General features: G+C 35.4%; 1 protein-coding gene across 1 annotated transcript in view; it reads right to left on the bottom strand.

The window, feature by feature from the left end:
- RAD54B (RAD54 homolog B) overlaps positions 1 to 21,166 on the bottom strand; it is a 112,243-nt gene that overhangs the window by 28,710 nt on the left and 62,367 nt on the right. Inside the window, exons 4-8 of the mRNA XM_059901323.1 lie at positions 13,244 to 13,438; positions 9,823 to 10,104; positions 6,281 to 6,443; positions 2,940 to 3,165; positions 2,466 to 2,673 (exon numbers count right to left, since the gene is read on the bottom strand). Of these exons, the coding sequence (XP_059757306.1) occupies positions 2,466 to 2,673; positions 2,940 to 3,165; positions 6,281 to 6,443; positions 9,823 to 10,104; positions 13,244 to 13,438 (1,074 nt within the window). The remainder of the gene's footprint in view (positions 1 to 2,465; positions 2,674 to 2,939; positions 3,166 to 6,280; positions 6,444 to 9,822; positions 10,105 to 13,243; positions 13,439 to 21,166) is intronic.

The raw sequence follows: 21,166 nt of genomic DNA, 5'->3' as shown, positions 1-21,166 counted from the left end.
GATGGTCATCTGCAAGGCGAGGAGAGAGGCCTCAGGAGAAACCAAACCTGCTGACATCTTGACACTGGACTTCCAGCTTCCAGAACTGTGAGAAAATACATTTCTGTCATTGAAGAAATTTACCACCACCTAGTCTGCGGTATTTTGTTATGGCAGCCCTAGAAGTCGAATACACCTCTATTAAATTTTAATTTAATTTAATTTTAATATTAAAATTTCCAGTAAATGTTAACTAAATATTCTTCACAGCACTGGGCTAGATAGCAGCAGGAAACAAAATCAAAATTACTTTCATTTGATTCTTAGATAGCTTCTGAGCACCTATTATGTATGTAGCACTGTACATACTCATATACAAATGTTACTTCCTAATAAGACACAAATCACCTTGGGAGTAAGATATCCTGCCACTATAAAAAAGAAGAATTTATTCAGGCAATTCTAAGGAGATAAAACCAACTATAAGTATTTCTAAATGTAAGAGGTTAGTTAGTGCTAGTTTTCACCTACATTCACAGCTCAGGAGCAACAGAGACAAGGACAGGAAAGCAGAAACAAGATAAAGAAGACAAAGTACGAATAAAGGGGGCAATGCTAATTCCTCAAAGGAAACAATCTCACTGGTTATCATCAGGACAGTCCTTCTGAATGAAGTCCCAGAATCATTTTCTACTGAAAATATTAAATTTAATTTGTAATGCTAGTTGAATTGGTATTTGCTTATAATTGAGAATATTAGTAAGTCCGTTTTTGCTAAAGGACATTATCTGTTTTTCAAATAGAGGAGACTCTATTATTTTTTTATTATTCTATTATTATTACCTAAAAGTAATCTGAGTTTCTCACTCTCCCTTTTTATTTCTTTTTCTTTCCCCTTCGAATGCCAATCTTTTTAACTCCATAGCTGTTACTACTCTTTAAATAAGCAATATTGACCCCACATTGAGCAGTAAAAAAAACAGTCTCTGCTTTTTTCTCCCAACACAGTGTAACTAAATTCAGCTAAATCTTTCTTTCCATTGCTTTTCTGGCCCCAAGGATCTCAAAATCAAAAGCTAGTCAAAAAGTATAAGGAATCCACTTAGTTTCTCAAATAGCCAAAGATACAGAAATTACCTAGATTAAGTTTTCCATTTCCCCAACTCATTTTTTTCTTTAAAAAACAGCCTCTACTAAATGTTCAAAGTCCGTTTTTCTATTCTCTGGTTTCCCTATCACCAGTATTACTGACAAACGTTTGTTGACCATCTACTACATTTTGGGGTAGATATAACTGTAAGATTTGATCCCTGTCCTTTTTATCTTTATTATCTTTAAGTGACTAAATGTGAAGAATGTAAAGGTCATTTAACAGTTCCCAAAATCATTTCTAAAAAGCACATATAGTTTTAAAAATCACATTTGGTAATGGTTAATACAATCCTTCTTCACAAATTGGAAGTCAAATGATCATAAATTACTTAAAGATGGGTACCCTCCACACCCCAACTCAATGAGAGCACAACAGGGGGAGTTTTCTCTGTTGCTCCAGGGCACACTTCTACCCTAAAGATGTGGAATGGAGGAATAAGCTGTTGGTCACATCCTTTCTCCCTCCTCATTTAAACTTCAGAGGAGAGCTCTGACATGCATATAGGACACATGAAGGACACAATGAGATATGATGTAATAAGGATAATCATGCCCTGCCCATCCCTTCCAAAAGGATTAAAGATGATAGGGAAATAGAGCCTTAAGTAGAAAACGGAAGGGTTGTAAACCTTAGTAATGAATACAACTCTCTTCTTTCCTCTGCTACCACATAAGACCAAAGTGAGGTGTGGGAGAAAAGCTACACTGAGTTATTCAGGCATAATTCTAGTCTAGGCCTTAAGCTAAAAAGGACTGGGTAGAAAAGGATTCTTGTATTTACACACAGTCTATCTCATCTTTCCAGACAATCTGGGCCAGAAGCTTTGGCCAGCAAAAAACCATATGCATACAGCACAAACATAGAAAAATAAAGGATATTTATATTAAACCCTTACCATGTATAAGGTAGTCTTCCAAGACCTTTACATGGATTAACTCATTTGACCCTCACAACAACTCTATGAAGTAGATTGTCTTACTATCCCTATTTCACACGTAAGGAAATTGAGGTACAGGGAAGTGTAACTTGCCCAAAGTTGCACAGCTGTAAATATCAGACTTGGAAACCAAGCACAAGCAGTCTAGTCCCATCTCCTACCTTCTTTACCATGATACCATTGTGTTTATTCCTCGAAGAATCCAAAATCTGGATTGCAGAACATTACATAGGATTTAAATAATTCAGAATCCTACCAAGACTCAACTAACATAGGTTTATTAGTATGAATTCCACTCAATACCATCAATTCTTTGGATGCCAAACATCATATTACAAGTTTTGCATATTCACTAGGCAAAAATACCATCATATCTCCCCAAAAGTAAATACGGACCAGTTAGAATTATCCTTTTCTCACAGGGGAGGCTAATGAGGGCTGTAGCTGTCTTAATGGTACTGTTCTTCAAACGATGCCCTTCATCACAAATTAGAAGATCAAATTTTATATTCTTAATTTGATCCAGGGAACGAAGTAACATTTCATAACTGATGATAAGAACAGAATAAAATGGAGATTTGGTGAATTCTTCTACTTTGTGGTCCTAAAAAAAAAAGATAATATTTAACAAATCACAGGCAAAACCTGTGTGAAATCAAATTTAAGCAGCGTATTCCTGACAACCATTAACTAGGTATTAGAATATGTTAACCCATGACCAAATTGTAGGGCAAGAATCCATTTATCTGCAAAGGGTCAGAGTTACTTACACTTGAAAAACTGCTACATAGAGAGTGAAAACTGCAGTATTGATTTGAAAAGCTAGAGATTTAGTAAATGACCAGGGCTAAACTTTTAAAAGTCTCTTACCTGATCAACAGTAAATATCTTGATCCTTTCACTTCCTAGCCATTTTTGAAATTCTTTCCTCCAATTATTCACCAAGCTTCCAGGTGAGACAATAAGTGTCTTCTTTATTACTGGCTTGCCACCGTAGGGTCCCTGACACTGTAGAGTCCAGATGAGCGAAATACATTGCAGTGTTTTCCCTAAACCCATTTCATCAGCAAGAATAGCTCCACATCTGCCATTCACCCTGTTAGAAACAATTATACTTCCTTCAATTACAAAAGGAAAATATTTTATGTCCCTAACATCATCACCTATTAGTCAAGAACCAGAAGCTGATATTTTGTACGTAGGATGAATTCTAGCCCCCACTAAACACTTTTTCTAGCTCTTCAATCAGCTGATTTATGACATATCTCTCTTTTGCATCTTTGCTAATTATATTCATTACATATTTGTCAACTAAATTACTAAAACAACTTGAAATTAGAGTTGAATCTAAATCATCTGTTACTATCATGTATCTATATTTAGAGATTAGAAATGAATCCCAATTTTATATCTACCTTTGAATAATTTAACTATAACCATGCTTCTCATCACCAACAGTTGAGCAGTTTTTATCAGTTTCAGTATTAGATATCAAAACAGTTTAAAATGTATTGAAATGTAAACCAGAAAGATCTATTGGTCTGTATTTATGATTCTCTGGCAGTAAATGAAGTCCTCAACCAAAATAGCTCCTTGAGCTGTAAGAAAAATTAAACACTAACTATTTGATCTAATACATGTAATTTAGTAAAACTCTCATCCAACAAACCTACTTGGTTAATGCAATTTAAAATTAAATATTCTAAGGAATATAATAATATAAGTAAGTGGTATTTTATACCACTTCATAGTTTTTAAAGCTCTTTGAAGGTATTAGATATACATTTTAAAAGTTACAAAATCCAAAGGAATTAAGGATATTACCAAAAATATAAGTGTAGTTTGTTAATCCATTATATTTCTTACTAGTAGAAATAATACCCAAAAACAATTTTATAGGGGACTTCCCTGGTGGTCCTGTGGTTAAGAATCTGCCTTCCAATGCAGGGGACGCGGGTTCGATCCCTGGTCGGGGAACTAAGATCCCACATGCCACGGGGCACCTAAGCCCGCATGCCGCAACTACTGAGCCCGCGAGCTCTGGAGCCTGCACACCACAACTAGAGAGAAGCCTGCGCACTGCAACGAAGAGCCCGCACGCCGCAATGAAAGATCCCGCATGCCTCAACTAAGACCCGACGCAGCCAAAAAAAAAAAACAACACACAATTTTATATATGTTCTCCATTCCAACGTGTATAGAAAAAATTACAAACATGAATCATAGCCACTATTATTATTTTAGATCAACAATTTGCCACTGCAAGATGCCAGCTAACTGAGACATAGTGAGTGGCAGAGAGAAAACAGTGATCCATCATCCACCATCCATCATCCATCATCATGGTTTAGGGAAGAGAACAGGAAGACTTCCCTTGAAGAAGACGAAACTTGAGCAGAGTTTTAAAGGTAAATAGGAATTCACTACATTAATCAGGTAGATCAGGATAGCTGGAACTTGAACTGAATGAATTCCAAGCAAGAAAATATAAGCTAGGAAGCTGGCAAGACAGGAAGAAGACAGAAGATGAGGATACTTATCCTTGAAAGCTCAGACTGTACCTTGTAGGTCAGCATCTCCCAAACATCAGTCTTTCATGACTACCATTACAAATTTTTGCCATACATGTGCTACTATATGTTATTATTTATTATTTTTCTCTAAACCAACTCACTTTTTTACTTAGATTTATTCGAAAACTCTTTCTAAGCATAATTTATCTGTGAAACAAAAAGTTTAATGTGCTATTTCTTTCTAATTATTCATTAACTCAATATGCTACTATTAAAAGTAAAAAATAAAGTTTGTCCATGTATACCTAAAATGATTCCATACACAACCCAGTAAAGTGCATATCACAGATTAGGAAACACTGCTCTAAGTTCTGAGAATTATAATAATTTTAAGCAAGGAAATGCCATGTTCAGAATTGTTTTCAGAAAAATCAAGCTGGTGGTGATAAGGAGAATGAATCTGAGAAGTATCAGAAGCAGATACACAAGTTAGAAAACACTGCAATAGTCCAGATAAAATATAATTTTATGACACCAGTTACTAGAGCTGCTACAGTGAGGTGCCAGAAACAATTAGGACCCAAATGATATTTGGGAAGTCAAAATAATCAAAAGTTTAGGTTTGATTAGATAGAGAAGGTGAGAGAGAAGAAATCAAAGATGATTCTCAGGCCAAGTGAGATAAGATCTCCAAAAGGAAGAACAGATTTGAGAAAGAACATGAATCTAGAAAGTTTCTAGGAAACAGTTTTCCCTTAACTTGTCATCATTCAAGGGGTTCTTGGAGTTTGGGGGAATTTACATTCCCAACTCCCTCGTAAATAACCAATGTAAAAATCAAGGTCCTATGCATTAAAAACAAAACAAAAAAGGACTGGAAGGAAACATGTTAACTAACATGTTAGCAGAGACCTTTGATTTTTTTTTACCCCCTTTGTCTGGTTTGTATGTATGTGTGTGTCTTCTATTGATACTTCAACTGTACTTCGACTACAATTCTTTAAGAAAACTCAATTTTAAAAGGGGAGGAGGGGGACTTCCCTGGTGGTGCAGTGCTTAGGAATCCGCCTGCCAATGCAGGGGACACGGGTTTGATCCCTGGCCCGGGAAGATCCCACATGCTGTGGAACAACTAAGTCAGTGAGCCACAACTACTGAGCCTGCACTCTCGAGCATGCAAGCCACAACTACTGAGCCCACATGCCACAACTACTGAAGCCCACACGCCTAGAGCCCGTGCTCCACAACAAGAGAGGCCACTGCAATGAGAAGCCTGTGCACCGTAATGAAGAGTAGCCCCCACTCGCCGCAAATAGAGAAAGCCCGTGCACTGCAACGAAGACCCAACGCAGCCAAAAATAAATTTTAAAAATAAATTTTAAAAAAAATCTGCTTAAAATAAGTGGGGGGGGAGGAGGGACTCTTTCTTTGTGTGTGTAAGTAGAGGTGAGATAAGAAGAAAACCTTTTTGCAAAATCCTCATAAGCTGTATGCCCAGTTCCTAGAAAGATGTCTGGCACACAGCATCCATCAAGAACTACCTGCAGAATAAACATACACATTAAGTACCATTTGCCATTCCTACCAACTAAAATATACGCTGTACCCACTGAGACGCATTATATATCTGGCTTGTCCTAGAAAACCATTATGTTACAGGTTAAATCAAAGCTCAGATTAAACAAATTATTTTCCTACCTCATTCCCATCACACATTCATAAAGGAATATGATCCCTTCTTTCTGATGTGGTCGAAGGTGAAATACAAGGTGAGGATCTATCACTACATCCACAACAGGGAAACAGTTCTTATTGAACATCCACTGGTGATTATTATCTGGTCGTAGCATAACAAGGGAATCTTAAGAAAAAGAGAAAAGTATAATTATAAATGTATTCCAATTTCACTCTGTCAGTAACTACATTATCTTGCTCTAATTACTCAGAAGATAGAACTATTTGCCATCATTTGTGGCAAAAAAACTTTGAAATTCAGTAACATCAATGCTAAGCAAAGGTACAAAATTAAAAAAATAAAATCTCTTGCCTTATCGATGTAAGATTTCATGCAAAGAATTGTGAAGAGCTTTCCAAACTTCATGCCCAAAAGTGCTTTGAAACCACTGAAATTCACTGTTGTCTAATAAACAATTCAGCCACAACACTTAATAGTTCAGTATTCAGAGCAAAGAGAACTATTTCCAACTGAAAGCACAGGTTGGAATTTTGCCAAGATGCTCTTGCTAATGCTCACAGCTTCTTATTCTGGAAAGGCTTTCCAAATTTAATATAAAGGCTCCCTTTTTTCATTCTTGTACCCACTAACAATGACCATTACTCCTATTATTCAGAAGAACTGAGAAAGAATGACAAATTTTCCATTGACTTCACCACCATTATTTGCTTAAAGTTAATTACTTCATTCATAAATGTAAAATTCATGAATCTTTGCAAAGCAGCATGAAGTAACCATCAAATAACAATATAATTCTTTAGAAATATGCTAATACAATTTAAAAGATTTATTAAAAGTCACCCAAAAAAACAAAATCAAACATAACTAGAAAGCCAGTCTCAACTGATAAATCTGAAATCAGAAAATAAACTCATCAAAATAATTTTTTGGATATATTTGTATGTCTACATCATGGTTAAACAAAATGAATTTTAAAAAATAAACAAAAAGATAAAAAGAGAAGAACAAAGATGAGAAAAGGAGATTTTTTAAAAATGGGTTCCAGGAGATCAAATACGGGAATTCCCTGGCGGTCCAGTGCTCGAGACTCTGCGCTTTCACTGCCGAGGACGCGGGTTCAATCCCTGGTCGGGGAACTAAAATCCCACAAGCCGCATGGCATGGCCGAAAGAAAAAAGGAGATTAAATAAATAACTATCAATGTGGAAATACATAGTCACAGGAATGAGAGTCTGGTTGTGTTTACTGATAGCAATTACCCAGAGGAAAATTTTCTGTGATCTTCCCACGTTTCTGAGCAACCAGGAATTCACCTCTCATTTTTGAGTTTAATTCCTGGCAGGTAGGGGACTAGGGAGTGAAAAATGGAAAACTTGGGGCTTCCCTGGTGGCGCAGTGGTTGAGAATCTGCCTGCTAATGCAGAGGACATGGGTTCGAGCCCTGGTCTGGGAAGATCTCACATGCCGCGGAGCAACTGGGCCCGTGAGCCACAATTACTGAGCCTGTGCGTCTGGAGCCTGTGCTCCGCAACAAGAGAAGCCGCGATAGTGAGAGGCCCGCACACCGCGATGAAGAGTGGCCCCCGCTTGCCCCAACTAGAGAAAGCCTTCACACAGAAATGAAGACCCAACACAGCCAAAAATAAAAAATTAATTAATTAATTAATTATTTTTTAAAAATGGAAAACTTGGCCCTTGGGTTTCCTCTATATCCCAGTAACGAAGCAAGAGTGTATGCCTTGTCGATTTCCAACCAAGAAATGGCCCATTTTTTTCTATCTTTTAAAAAGGACAAAGGGAAAAAAAGAAGATAGAGGTAAAGATGATACACAGCTCAAGCAAGAAGGACCATAGAATCATAAGTCATCTAACAAAGTACCCAGCTTCAAGAAAAATAAAACCTAAAGCACCACAGCAATAGGACACCAATTCAAATCTTAAGATGCTCCTCTACCTTCACAATGATTAGGCATCATTCAATGCTAACAAAATCTGCCATGCTTTAGTTTTAAGTGTACAACTTAGTCCTAACCTTACAAAGATAAAAAAAAGAGAGAATAATCAACTATTTACCATTTACAAAAAGGGCTTGCTTACACACACACACACATGCTCATATACACATATATATAAATTATCACAATAAAATTTTTCATTCACTCAGTCAACAAATATTTATCATACACGACATATACCAGGCACTCTAAGTCTCTAAGGTAGTTATTAGAACCCACATTTCACACATGAGGAGGCAAAAACATTAATGAAGTGACTCCCCCAACAGGTTGAAGAACCAGTTAGTTCAGTGGTAAAACCAGGACCCTAACTCAGGTCTTTGACTAAGTACAGTATTCTTTTCAGTTCCCCACAGCCCTCTATTATTACATGACAGGAAGGCAAAGAGAAATGAGAATAAAGGAGAGAAGGTGGCTTGTTAAAAGAGCTAGCAGGACAGACAAAATATTTAGATAAAGAGAAAAATCAGAAGCATAAGCTTCCACTCTCTAAATTTCAATTAAGTCTCAAACAAGCTAGAATAGAGCTAGGAATTTTTAATTTGGGGGTTTTAATCTCAATTATGCCAATAGTTATTTTAATTCAAGCAAGTCAGTTCATCCTTCTGGGACTCAGTTTCCTCAAATGCAAAGTGAAGGGATTGGTCTAAATTACCTAAAAGGTCCCTTTATTTAAAAAATTCTATGTTTCCATAATACTTGCAAGAGGGGAAAATAGTTATTTTAATACTTTTATTTATGATTATTTTAATAGTTATTTTTATAGTTATTTTAATACTTTTATTTTACTACTGCTAACGAAAAAAGCCTATTCTCCAACTTCTACATCTACTACACTATAATTCAAATTTCTTGTCTGTCTCCTCACCAAATGAGAAGCTCTGTCATGACAGTTTCACCTCTGGGCCCAATGTATAAAAGGCACACAAAAAATACTTGTTGACTGAACAATCAAATTTTAAAAAGTCATATACAGACATGGTTTTATTTTTTATGTAATTCTTTAATTAAATTCATTAATGTGAAAATTAACTTGATGAACTGAATTCTCGTGAATAAAATTTGAATTCTTTACATGACAACTGACCTTTCAATATTTTAATACTGAATTAAATCACTAATCACTAATATACGTGATCAAAGCATATGGTCTTCAAAACGGAAGCTCAAAAATATTCCTAACTCATGAATTTACTAATTTTTCTCCCTCCTAAAGATATCAGCTTTTACTCAAAATCATATACATGTATGTATGTGTGTATACATCTACAATTTACACAATTTTCCTTTAACACATGTATAGTATTTTGATTACTGTAGTCTTTCAATTGTACATTTACTTATGAAATAATTCTCACACTATATTGTTACTCAACTTCAACATTATCCCTTATGTCAGACTGTATGTCTGAACAATAATATATACTTTTACCTGAAAGCTTTAAAACAAAATTTAAACTTTAAATTCACATACCAAAACATCTTTAGACAGTAAAAACATAATACTCAAATTAGTTTTGAAATCTTACTTGGTGCATATGGGTCATGGCGTGGTTTGCAATTTTGGAAACTGTTCTGTCTCTTTTCCTTTGAACTTAGTTTACAGACACTTTTGAAAGGGTTAGAGAAACACTTCTTGACAGCTTGAGAAGAACGTAAGGCAGCAGAACTTCCTCCTCCAAGCTGAAAACATCTGCCACTGTTGAAATCATCTGGAGAGATTATACCCATGACTTCTATTTCTTTTCCACCAATCATCATTGTTTGGCCCTCTTCAATCTTTTCAAGCTCTTTGAATTTATATCCAATGCCTTTAAATTGAGAAGAAAAAAATTAATTTAATTTATTGACACTCTAAAATGACTTAATTAGTGTAACCAGAGTCTTCTTCCTGTAACTGTACAGAATAAAAACTACTTGGAATTCAAATAGCCTCATATAACCATTAGCCAGAACAAAAATATAATTTATCATTTTAGTAAAAACACACACACATACATGCAAAAATAAGAAGGCATAAATAATTATATAGTTATAAAAATTAGGCAAGTTTTAGAGAGGCAAGGCTTTTCTTAATTACTGAAAATACAGCCTATTGTATTCAGTTTTGCCATCTGCTGTCTGTAGAAAATCAAGCCAAGAAAAGAGTTTGATATACTATATGGACCCTCCTTTCTTGTGAACAAACAAGAGAAATACCAGGGCAGCTCTATTTCCACTTAGAAACAGCTGGAAATGTGTAGAACTAGCAATAAAAATAATTTCTACCACAACTAGTACTGTATTGTTCCACCTGAGATAGCACAGTAAAAATACATTTGTCATAGAGGTCACTGACAGTCCAAGTTCTAGCTCCTGAATAAAAAGTGGGATATTTTATAATATCAAACTTGTTTGAGTTATTATTAATTCAACAGACATTTATTAAGTGCTGCCATGTGTAAGGTGCTGATGCAATATAAATATGAGTAAGTTAGTCAGAGTCTGTTTAAAATGAACTCATTAACCAGATAGAGTGAGGGAATTTTAGACTCCTATGTTTGTCTACATTAAATGCGTGGTTTTTGTGCCACTAGGAGGGGCAAAAACTGTGTACAACAAAAACTTTTTAAAGTCTCTAAAAACAAAAAATAAAAGATCATCACATTTTAGAAAACATGACATGACCCTTTTAAACTAGCTGGAAATTGCTACAATTCCCTATTAAGATTGGGCTAATAGTTACAATCCATGCCAATTGGTAACTACATAATATACATTCTTCAATTATTTATGATAGAGGTCTGATATAGGAAGAAGTTATTTGGCTGGAGTTCCTCAATGCTAAAGACCCATCCCTCCATTTCCCAAACTATCTCAATTCAACAACAGTCTCTCCACACTAAGGAAGAGAATAGTTTTATCTTCATATAGAATCCAACACTACTAATCCAATTCCTATTAATCACATGAAAATGGGAGATAAGAATAAACATAATTTTGAGGCATCTTCAAAAGTCTCTAATTCCAAGATCTCTCATTTCACTTTGATCCATAGTGATGACTGTCTCAAACATCTCTAAGTCTCCAGAAGACTTTCTTTAAACTCTTGAACTCTGTTTCCCACACTTGTTCTTTTCTGGGTATTGTGTAATGACAGTCAATTGAATCTGACTACATTATCACAAGCTATTAGCAATTTCAGCATTACAGCCTTCAGTTTTCTTAGAGTGTTTATTCCTACATTAACAATATTTAAATGCTGTATATCCAATTTATTTAAAAGAAAAACCGCTTGCATTATAGGCAATAACTTGCAAGATTAACTCCAGGTTGATATATTTATTAATGTTATAATTAAGCAACCAAGTCTTATGTTTGGATGTTTTCACTTTGAAAGCCAATTAAAACCTCCATTAATGTTTAAACCAGTGGATTCAACTCCTGCTGGATATGAGAATCATCTGGAAACCTAAAATATATGGATGTCCAGCCCCTCTTCCCACCAACCAGACCAAATAATCAGAGCCTCAGAGGTCAAGGCCTAAGCACTGGCATTTTTTAAAATCACCGTAGGTGATTGTACTTGGGTAGTCAGAGCAAAAACCCACTGTTTATAACCTAATTTGCATTTATCACTACTTGCAACTGAAAGATCATTTTATTACAAACTATACATACTCAAAACCATATATACTATACCTTATGGGTAACAGATGTTCCAGGGTAATTTTGATAATTTTTACCTCTCTAGGTGGCTTTAGAATATAATTTCACTAAATAGGTATAAACAAGTTCTCCAAAAATTTTGCCTCAATCTACCCTAACCAACAACATGGAATGTGTACTGTAATTTTTCTTTTTAAATTTCTCTAAACACTAAGCATAATAGTGAATATATAGCATTTGTTCAATATTTTTATAATAAAAAATTCTATTGCAGATAATTCCATTCAGCCTCAACTCTTGCCTCTTTGTCACTGCCCTTCATATACTACATTCCTGAAACACTGAAGTAGTTTTGCCTTTGAACCTGTACATATGCCTTGCCCCTTTCTCATCCCCTACAAAATTATCCATCCTTCAAATATTACCTTAAACAATAACTCCTATGAAGCTTTCCGTTAGCCTCGAAGGTCAACTTAAATGGTCCTTCTATATATGCTCGTGTTGTGCTTAGCAAAAATTCTCATTGAAACAATTACCTTAGTGCTTCCTGATTATCAACTACATTGCCCTGTCCCCACTAAACTATAAGCTATATCCATCTTTGAATGCTTACTCCTAGCATAGTGCTTAGCACATAACAGTTACTGAAAGCTATGAACTATGGTGTTTTCAAATGAATGAGTGAACTTGTAGAACAGATTGTATAATTATGGGCCACACTCAGAACTGAACAGTAAGAGACAATGCAAAAAAACCATAATGGTTTTAGGTACTCTGAATTTGTGGGCTAACTTGTACAAATCATGCTGGCAACATTTTATAACGGAAATAATGGTAACCTCCAATTTGGATGTATTAATCTAGGTCATGTCTAGTCATTATCTCTGTGCTATCTTCAAATTTTTTTTTAGGTATCATTGATGTTAAATACCATTCCACTCCTAATACCAAAATCTTTTTAACTTTTAATCACTCAGCATTCTGGAAAAAAAAAAAAAAAAAGATGTAAAACACACCAAGACAAACTGCTTAATCTCACAAAAATGCCAATGTAACTGTATATACCTGGCTGGCCATTTTATTTTTGGAGAAAATGAAACCATGGGATGAGATTCATCTCACTGAGTATACATAAGACTGTCAGACTCACGATTAAGAGATAATTTTATGTTTATGAGATAATTTAGACATGAAAGTCAACTAAGGAACAACTTTATAAAACCCAATTACATTTCAATTTTGTAGCCAGAGATATATATTAATTTTAGAGCAAATCATAAACATCAGGTAATATCACAATACCTCTTCCAATGTCTTTGCCTTCCAAATCCTTTAATGTAAATGACTTTCCTTTTACAATAAGAACAGCGTCACCTTCCCACTTTTTGTGTTTTTTCTTTGAAGGCTTACACCAAACAACACTGAAATATTTAACTAGGCTATCAGGTTCCTCTTCTTGTCCCTTAGACACTGTTATTTCTTTAGGGGCTAAATGAACTAGAATAAAAAATAAAATAAAAACCACATTATTAATGATGACTTTAATATTTAAATAGTAAGATCATTCAACAAATAAAAGCACAGGTAAATTAGATTATATTAAGTATTGTTTCATACACATGTTAGCATTTTATAAGCTGGGAAATTGCAAATGTCACGGGCTAACATTACCATGAGTACAATGAATGTAAATTTCTTATCATCATACAAACTATGTTGAAGTAAAATAACATAAAAATCACTGGCAACATTTTAAACTCTACTAATTAAAGATAAAATTTCAGCATCCATGGAAAAAGATCTATAATCACATTTTGAATAAATAACTGATTTAATTAACAGTGACATGACGAAATCAAGGAAAAGTAATATAAGATCACAGAGTTCTCTCAGAGAAAAACCTAACAGTAAAGTAGCAATCAGACTAAATTTCATTAAAATTCTCTTGTCTCCTAGTGAGGGAGCAATCAGGTTGGACCACTGATTCTGAGAATTCAGTAGTATATAATCAGGAAATCAAAAGTTTCTTACAAAAGTCTATACTTCTCTTGAAAACATTTCCAATATCACCTTACAAAAACATATCCAAACAATCTAACACAGAAAATTCTCCAGCAATGGGGAAACTAATTTATGGTGATAGAAACCAGAAAGTGGTTGCTGCCTCTACAGTTGGGAAATTGACTGGAAAGAGGCAGGAGAGAAGAACTTGCTCTATTGTCATACTGAGTGAAGTCAGTCAGATAGAGAAAGACAAATATTATATGATATCACTTATATGTGGAATCCAAAAAAGGGGTACAAATGAACTTATCTACAAAACAGAAATAGAGTTACAGATGTAGAAAACAAACTTACCCTTACCAGGGGTAAGGCGGGGGTGGCGGGGAGGGGAGGGATAAATTGGGAGATTGGATTGACACATACACACTACTATATATAAGACAGATAACTAATAAGCACTTACTGTATAGCACAGGGAACTCTACTCAGTACTCTGTAATGGCCTATATGGGAAAAGAATCTAAAAAAGAGTGGATATATGTATATGTATAACTGATTCACTTTGCTGTACACCTGAAACTAACACAACATTGTAAATCAACTATACTCCAATACAAATTTTTAAAAAATAAATAAAAGAACTTGTTCTGAGTGACAGGTACATGCATATATACATTTAGCAAAAATCATCACTGATATTTAAGAGCTATATATTTTATTGCATGTAAATTATAGTTCAACTTAAAAAAGATAAAACATAATAAAATAAGACAAAGAATAACAGCAGTATAGGTTGAAAGGCATGTATATAATATTCTATATAATGGTATCTTTTAGTGTTTTGAAGCAAAAACACTAAAAGTTATCTATTAATTCAAAGTACACTTGACACTAAAGACAAAATCTCCCCTTATTTCTGTCTTATTTTCTCTTTTCCCCTTGGCCGTTACAGTTAAAACATGAGCACTTCCATGAGGAATACAGACCACCCTCATACTGAGCCCTAGCTCTTATTTCTCACCTAACTTGTACACTATATTTTCAATGGCTAGATAAAAGTTATTCCGGCTGAAGAGAGGAAAATCTCATTCCCCCATTACTGAAGAGCTATTCACTATGTCTTTTACCAAATACAAACTTGACCCCGGGAAGCTATCAAAACAATAGAATTTACAAAACAAAAACCAAATGATTACTTTATCTTTTAAAATACACCACCTACTTAATGGGACTTCCCTGGTGGCACAGTGGTTAAAAAATCCACCTGCCAATGCAGGGGGCATGGGTTTGATCCCTGGTCCAGGAAGATCTCACATGCCACGGAGCAACTAAGCCAGTGTGCCACAACTACTGAGCGTGCACTCTAGAGCCCACGAGCCACAACTACTGAGCCTGCGTGCCACAACTACTGAAGCTCACGTGCCTAGAGCCAATGCTCTGCAACAAGAGAAGCCACCACAATGAGAAGCCCACGCACCACAACAAAGAGTAGCCCCCACTCGCCACAACTAGAGAAAGCCTGTACACAGCAATGAAGACTCAATGCAGCCAAAAATAAAGAAAGAAATAAATAGTGTAAAAAATAAATAAATAAAAATAAATTTAAAAACTACACCATCTACTTAAACAGGAAAAGAAAAAGAAAAAACCCTGAGATTAGGAATAAAAAAAAAGAATGCCCATTTTCACCAATTCTAATCAATGTTGTCCTGGAAAGTCCTAGCCAATGCAATAAGGCAATAAAAACAAAAAGCATAAAGATCAGAAAGGAAGAAGTAAAACTGTACCTATATGCAGATGATAAAATTGTTTACATAGAAATCCACAGGGAACCTAAAAACAAATGACTTAGAACTAATGAAACAAATTTAGCAGAGTCACAGGATGCCAGGTTCATATGTAAAAATAAATTGTTTTCATAATAGACTAGCAAGAAATAATTGGAAAATAAAATTTTTTAAACTACGTTCACAGTAGCACCCAAAAAAAAAAAAAAAATTCATGAAATACTTGGGAAAATATGTAACAAACGGCACCTAAGACCTCTATACTGAAAATTAAAGATGTGCTAAAGAAATTAACAAAGATCTAAATAAACAAAGCCTCTATTTCATGGATTGGAAATTTCAATTTTAAGACAGCAATTCTCTCCAAAATGATTTCTATATACAACACAATGCCAATCAATCCCAGGATGCTTTTGGTAGAAATTAACAAGTTGATTCTAAAATTTATAAGAAAACACAAAGAACCTGAAATAATCAAACTAATTTTTTGAAAGAACAAAGTGAAAGGACTTATCTAATTTCAAGGTTTACTGTCACGTAACAAGAATGAAGATACTTTGGTACTGGGGGAAAAAAAAAAAGATCAATGCAACAAAATAGTGGCCTCGTGGATGACCAACTGATTTTCAACAAAGCTGGCAAACAAATTCAATGGGAAAAGTCTTTTCAAACAAATGTTATTGAATCAACTGGATATCCACATGGAAAAGATGAACATCAACCATTAACTCACCCTGTACACAAAATTTAACACAAAATGGATCACAGACCTAAATGTAAAATTTAAAACTACAAATTTGTACAAGAAAATGTAGATACTCATAATCTTGAAGTAGGCAAAGGTTTCTTAGAATACAACTGCACAAAACATAAAAAATAAAAAGTATATGTTGAATTTTATCAGAATTTAAAAATTTTGCTTTTTAAAAGATGCTATTAGGAAGACAAAAAAAGTAAGCCACAGAAGGATAAAAATAATCACAATACATACATAAGACACAGGACTCGTCACTAAACTAGATAAAGAATTCTTATGGCTCAAAAATAAGGCAAACAAATCAATAGAAAATGGACAAAAAACATGAACAGCTAATTCAGAAAAGAATATATACAAATAGTCAATAAGTACATAAAAAGATGTTTAGGGACTTCCCTAGTGGTCCAGTGGTAAAGAATCCACCTTACAATGCAAGGGACGCACGTTCAATCCCTGTTTAGGGAACTAAGATCTCACATGCCACAGGGCAACTAAGCCCACATGCCACAACTACTGAGCTCGTACACCTCAACTAGAGGCGGCATACCACAAACTACAAAGCCCACATGCTCTGGAACCCACGCACCACAATTACAGAGCCCACCTGCCCTGGAGCCTGTGCATCACAACTAGAGAAGAGAAAAACCCGCACACCACAACTAGAGAGAGGCCCACACACCGCAACTAAGACCCGACACAGCCAAAAAGTAAATTAATAAATAATAAATAAATATTTTTAAAAAAAGATGTTTAACATCATTAGTCATCCGGGAAATGCAAATTAAAAACACAAGATATGGACATCCCTGGTGGCACAGTGGTTAAGAATCCTCCTTCCAGTGCAGGGGATATGGGTTCGAGCCCTGGTCCGGGAAGATCTCACATGCCGTGGAGCAACTAAGCCCATGCACCACAACTACTGAACCTGTGCTCTGGAGCCCACACGCCACAACTACTGAGGCTGCGTGCCACAACTACTGAAGCCCACACGCCTAGAGCCTGTGCTCCGCAACAAGAGAAGCCACCGCAATGAGAAGCACGCGCACCACAAAAAAGAGGAGCCCTTGCTCACCGCAACTACAGAAAGCCTGCGTGCAGCAAAGAAGACCCAATGCAGCCAAAAATAAATAAATAAATAAATTTACAAGATACACTTCACATCCACTAGGATGATAAGTATCAAAAAGATAATAAAAATTGTGGTGCAGACGTGGAGAAATTGGAATCTTCACACACTGCTGGTGGAATGTAAAATAGTACAGCCACTTTAGAAAACAGATTTGCAATTCTTCAAAAGATTAGAGTTACCATATGACCCAGCAATTCCACTCCTAGGTATATGCTCAAGAGACAGAAAAACACATCCACACAAAAAACTTGTACATGAATGTTTATAGCAGGACTATTCATAATAGCCCAAAGGTAGAAACATCCCAAATATCCATTCAACTGACAAATGAATAAACAAATTGTGGTACATCACTACAATGTAATATTATTCAGCCATTAAAAGGATTAAAATACCGATACATGCTACAACATGTATAAACCTTGAAAACATTATGCTAAGTGAGAGAAGCCAGTCACCAAAGGACTACACATTACATGATTCCATTTATATGAAATGTCCAGAACAGGGAAATCTATAGAGACAGAAAGTAGTTTAGTGGTTACTTAGGGCTGGTAGGTGAGGGTGAGTTGGGGTGGGGGACATGGTGGGGTGGGTTGAAAGCTAAAGAGTACAGGATTTCTTTTTTTTTTTTAATAAATTTATTTATTTATTTGTTTGTTTATTTATGGCTGTGTTGGGTCTTGTTGTTGTGTGCAGGCTTTTTCTAGTTGCGGCGAGTGGGGGCTACTCTTCGTTATGGTGCGCAGGCTTCTCATTGCAGTGGCTTCTCTTGTTGCGGAGCACGGGCTCTAGGCGCAAGGTCTTCAGTAGTTGTGGCTCGTGGGCTCAGCAGTTGTGGCTCACGGGCTCTAAAGCGCAGGCTCAGTAATTGTGGCACACGGGCTTAGCTGCTCCGCGGCACGTGGGATACTCCTGGACCAGGGCTCGAACCCATGTCCCCTGCATTGGCAGGCGGATTCTTAACCACTGCACCACCAGGAAAGTCTCCAGGATTTATTTTTGAAGTGTTGAAAACATCTTACAATGGTGGTGATAGTTGCACGTAACTGTGAATATACTACTAAAAATTATTAATTATATATTTTATATGGGTGAATTATATGGTATGTGAATTATAAATCAATAAAGTTGTTCAAAACATGATATAACACCACACACTCACTAAATTGACTAAAATTTTTTAAACTGACTATATTAAGTGTTAACAAAGATGTAGAGTCAATTATAACTTTAAAAAAAAAAAGATGTAGAGCACCTAGAAATATCACACACTACTGGAAGGAATGTAAAGTAGTACAATCACTTTGGAAAACAGTTTGGCAGACTCCTAGAAAGTTAAACATACGCCTCCTATACCCAGTCATTCCACTGGAAGGTATTTACCAAAGAGAAAACGTATGACAAAAAAAAAAAAACTTGTACAACTTCAAGCCAGGTAAACCAATCTCCTGAAAGCCTGAAAAACCACTGTCACTACTAGAATTCAGATAATGCATATGTTCATCATTGGTATTCATGGATTTAGAAAGTGAATCTTGACTATCTCCAAACAATAAATTATCCTCAGAACCATCAAAGTTTTTTTCTGAGAAAACAAATGATTGATATACAGCTGAGACAGCTGTGTTCAGAATTGTTTGGCCCAGTGACCTCTTATCAGCCCCAGAAAGGACTCTGGCTGCTGTAATCCTGAACAGAACAGCCAAGCAGGCAAAGGACTTAAGTGCAGTGGCTCCAGTTTCCGGCTTTCCTCTCATAATGAGGGTGTTTGAACAAAGGGTAATTTTATATACTTCTTTGGGGGAAAACATGTTTCTAATATACCAGGAATTATGATGTAGAGTTTTTTAGCCTCCTCTTTTGATATATTATTGTGAATACATTTCCCATATCATTAAATTAAAAAGTAAAATGGGGCTTCCCTGGTGGCACAGTGGTTGAGAATCTGCCTGCCAATGCAGGAGACGCGGGTTCGAGCCCTGGTCTGGGAAGATCCCACATGCCACGGAGCAAATGGGCCCATGAGCCACAATTACTGAGCCTGCGCGTCTGGAGCCTGTGCTCTGCAACAAGAGAGGCCGCGATAGTGAGAGGTCCGCGCACCGCGATGAAGAGTGGCCCCCGCTTGCCACAACTAGAGAAAGCCCTCACACAGAAACGAAGATCCAACACAGCCATAAATAAATAAATAAAGCACACCTAGTATAGTGTAATTTAAAAAAAAAAAAAAAAGTAAAATGGTGTTTAATATCTGCATAATGACATTACCAATGATATTCCCACCAACCGAGAGGATCCACTTCACTACTATATATCAGCATAATATATTACCTTACCAATTTTTCTCTAACTGTATTTATTTTTTGTTACAATTATCATACAGTAAAACTGACTTTTTCTCTTGCTGTACAGTTTTACAAATTTTAACACAGGTATAAATTTACTTACACACTACCACAATCAGGATATAGATGTTCTATCACTCCAAAAGACTCTCTCATGCTATTCCTTTTTAGTCACACCCTAACCCTATTCAGTTACTGATCTGTTTTCTACCAATATAGTTTTGTCTTTTTGAGAATGTCGAATAAATGGAAATCATACAGTATACAACCTTTCAAGCTGGTTTCTCCCACTCAGCATAATGTGTTTGAGATTCATCCCAAGTTGCTGCCTGTATCAAGTTTGTTCCTTATTATTGTATGGAATACTGGAAGACAGTTGAGGTGTTTCTAGCTCTTACCTATCACAAATAAAGCTGCTATGAATATTTATGTACAGATTTTTGTGTAAACATTCATCTTTACCAATTTAATAGACAGAAATGGCATTTACTTAACATTATAATTTGAATTTCATTATTAGTGGTGAGAGTTTTTTATATATATTTACCTCTCCTCTTTGCTTGACTCCTCTAATTTCACATTATAAAGGATGCACCTAAAATAAGTTTCATTTCTTTAAACTGAATTTTCAATCTGATCTGAAAACCCTCAACATTCATTCGTCCAACAACTTAGATTGCCCAAAATGTAGTCTAAACCCAAACTCTTATCTTATTACAAAATTTCAGTGAAGTCTATGAGTAGAAAACAGGCATTAAAGAGAACCTGAATTATAAGAAATTATGTCAAAATTAAAGTAAAATATAAAACACCATTAAATTTTAGTATGTTAAAGGCTAATACTTAAAAAGTGTTGACTGTGCTACAAGAATCAGGAATCCATCTACATCTTCTTTAATATAAGGAATTCACTATACCTTCTATTGTAATAAAATTTTAAATAACTTGTGAAATTTTAAATAAGTCCATGTCATTTAAACACTCCTCCCTATCCCTCCCCCCTAAAAAAAAAAACTATTGTTTTGGCAACATGTAGCATTTAACAGATTAAAATGTGCCAGGTGGAAATAAGCCCACTCACTAGAAATTATTAAACATCATTCTGTAACTCAATAAATGATTATGTTTTAGCAACAGGTCCAAAGGTTGATTCTTTTTATTTCTTAATGAGAATTAGTTTCTCATTAAGATAAACTTAAT

This window comes from Balaenoptera ricei, chromosome 17, assembly GCF_028023285.1.
Source record: "Balaenoptera ricei isolate mBalRic1 chromosome 17, mBalRic1.hap2, whole genome shotgun sequence".
Lineage (NCBI taxonomy): Eukaryota > Metazoa > Chordata > Mammalia > Artiodactyla > Balaenopteridae > Balaenoptera > Balaenoptera ricei.
Note: the sequence above shows the minus strand (reverse complement) of the source record. Positions and strands in the feature narration are given on the sequence as shown.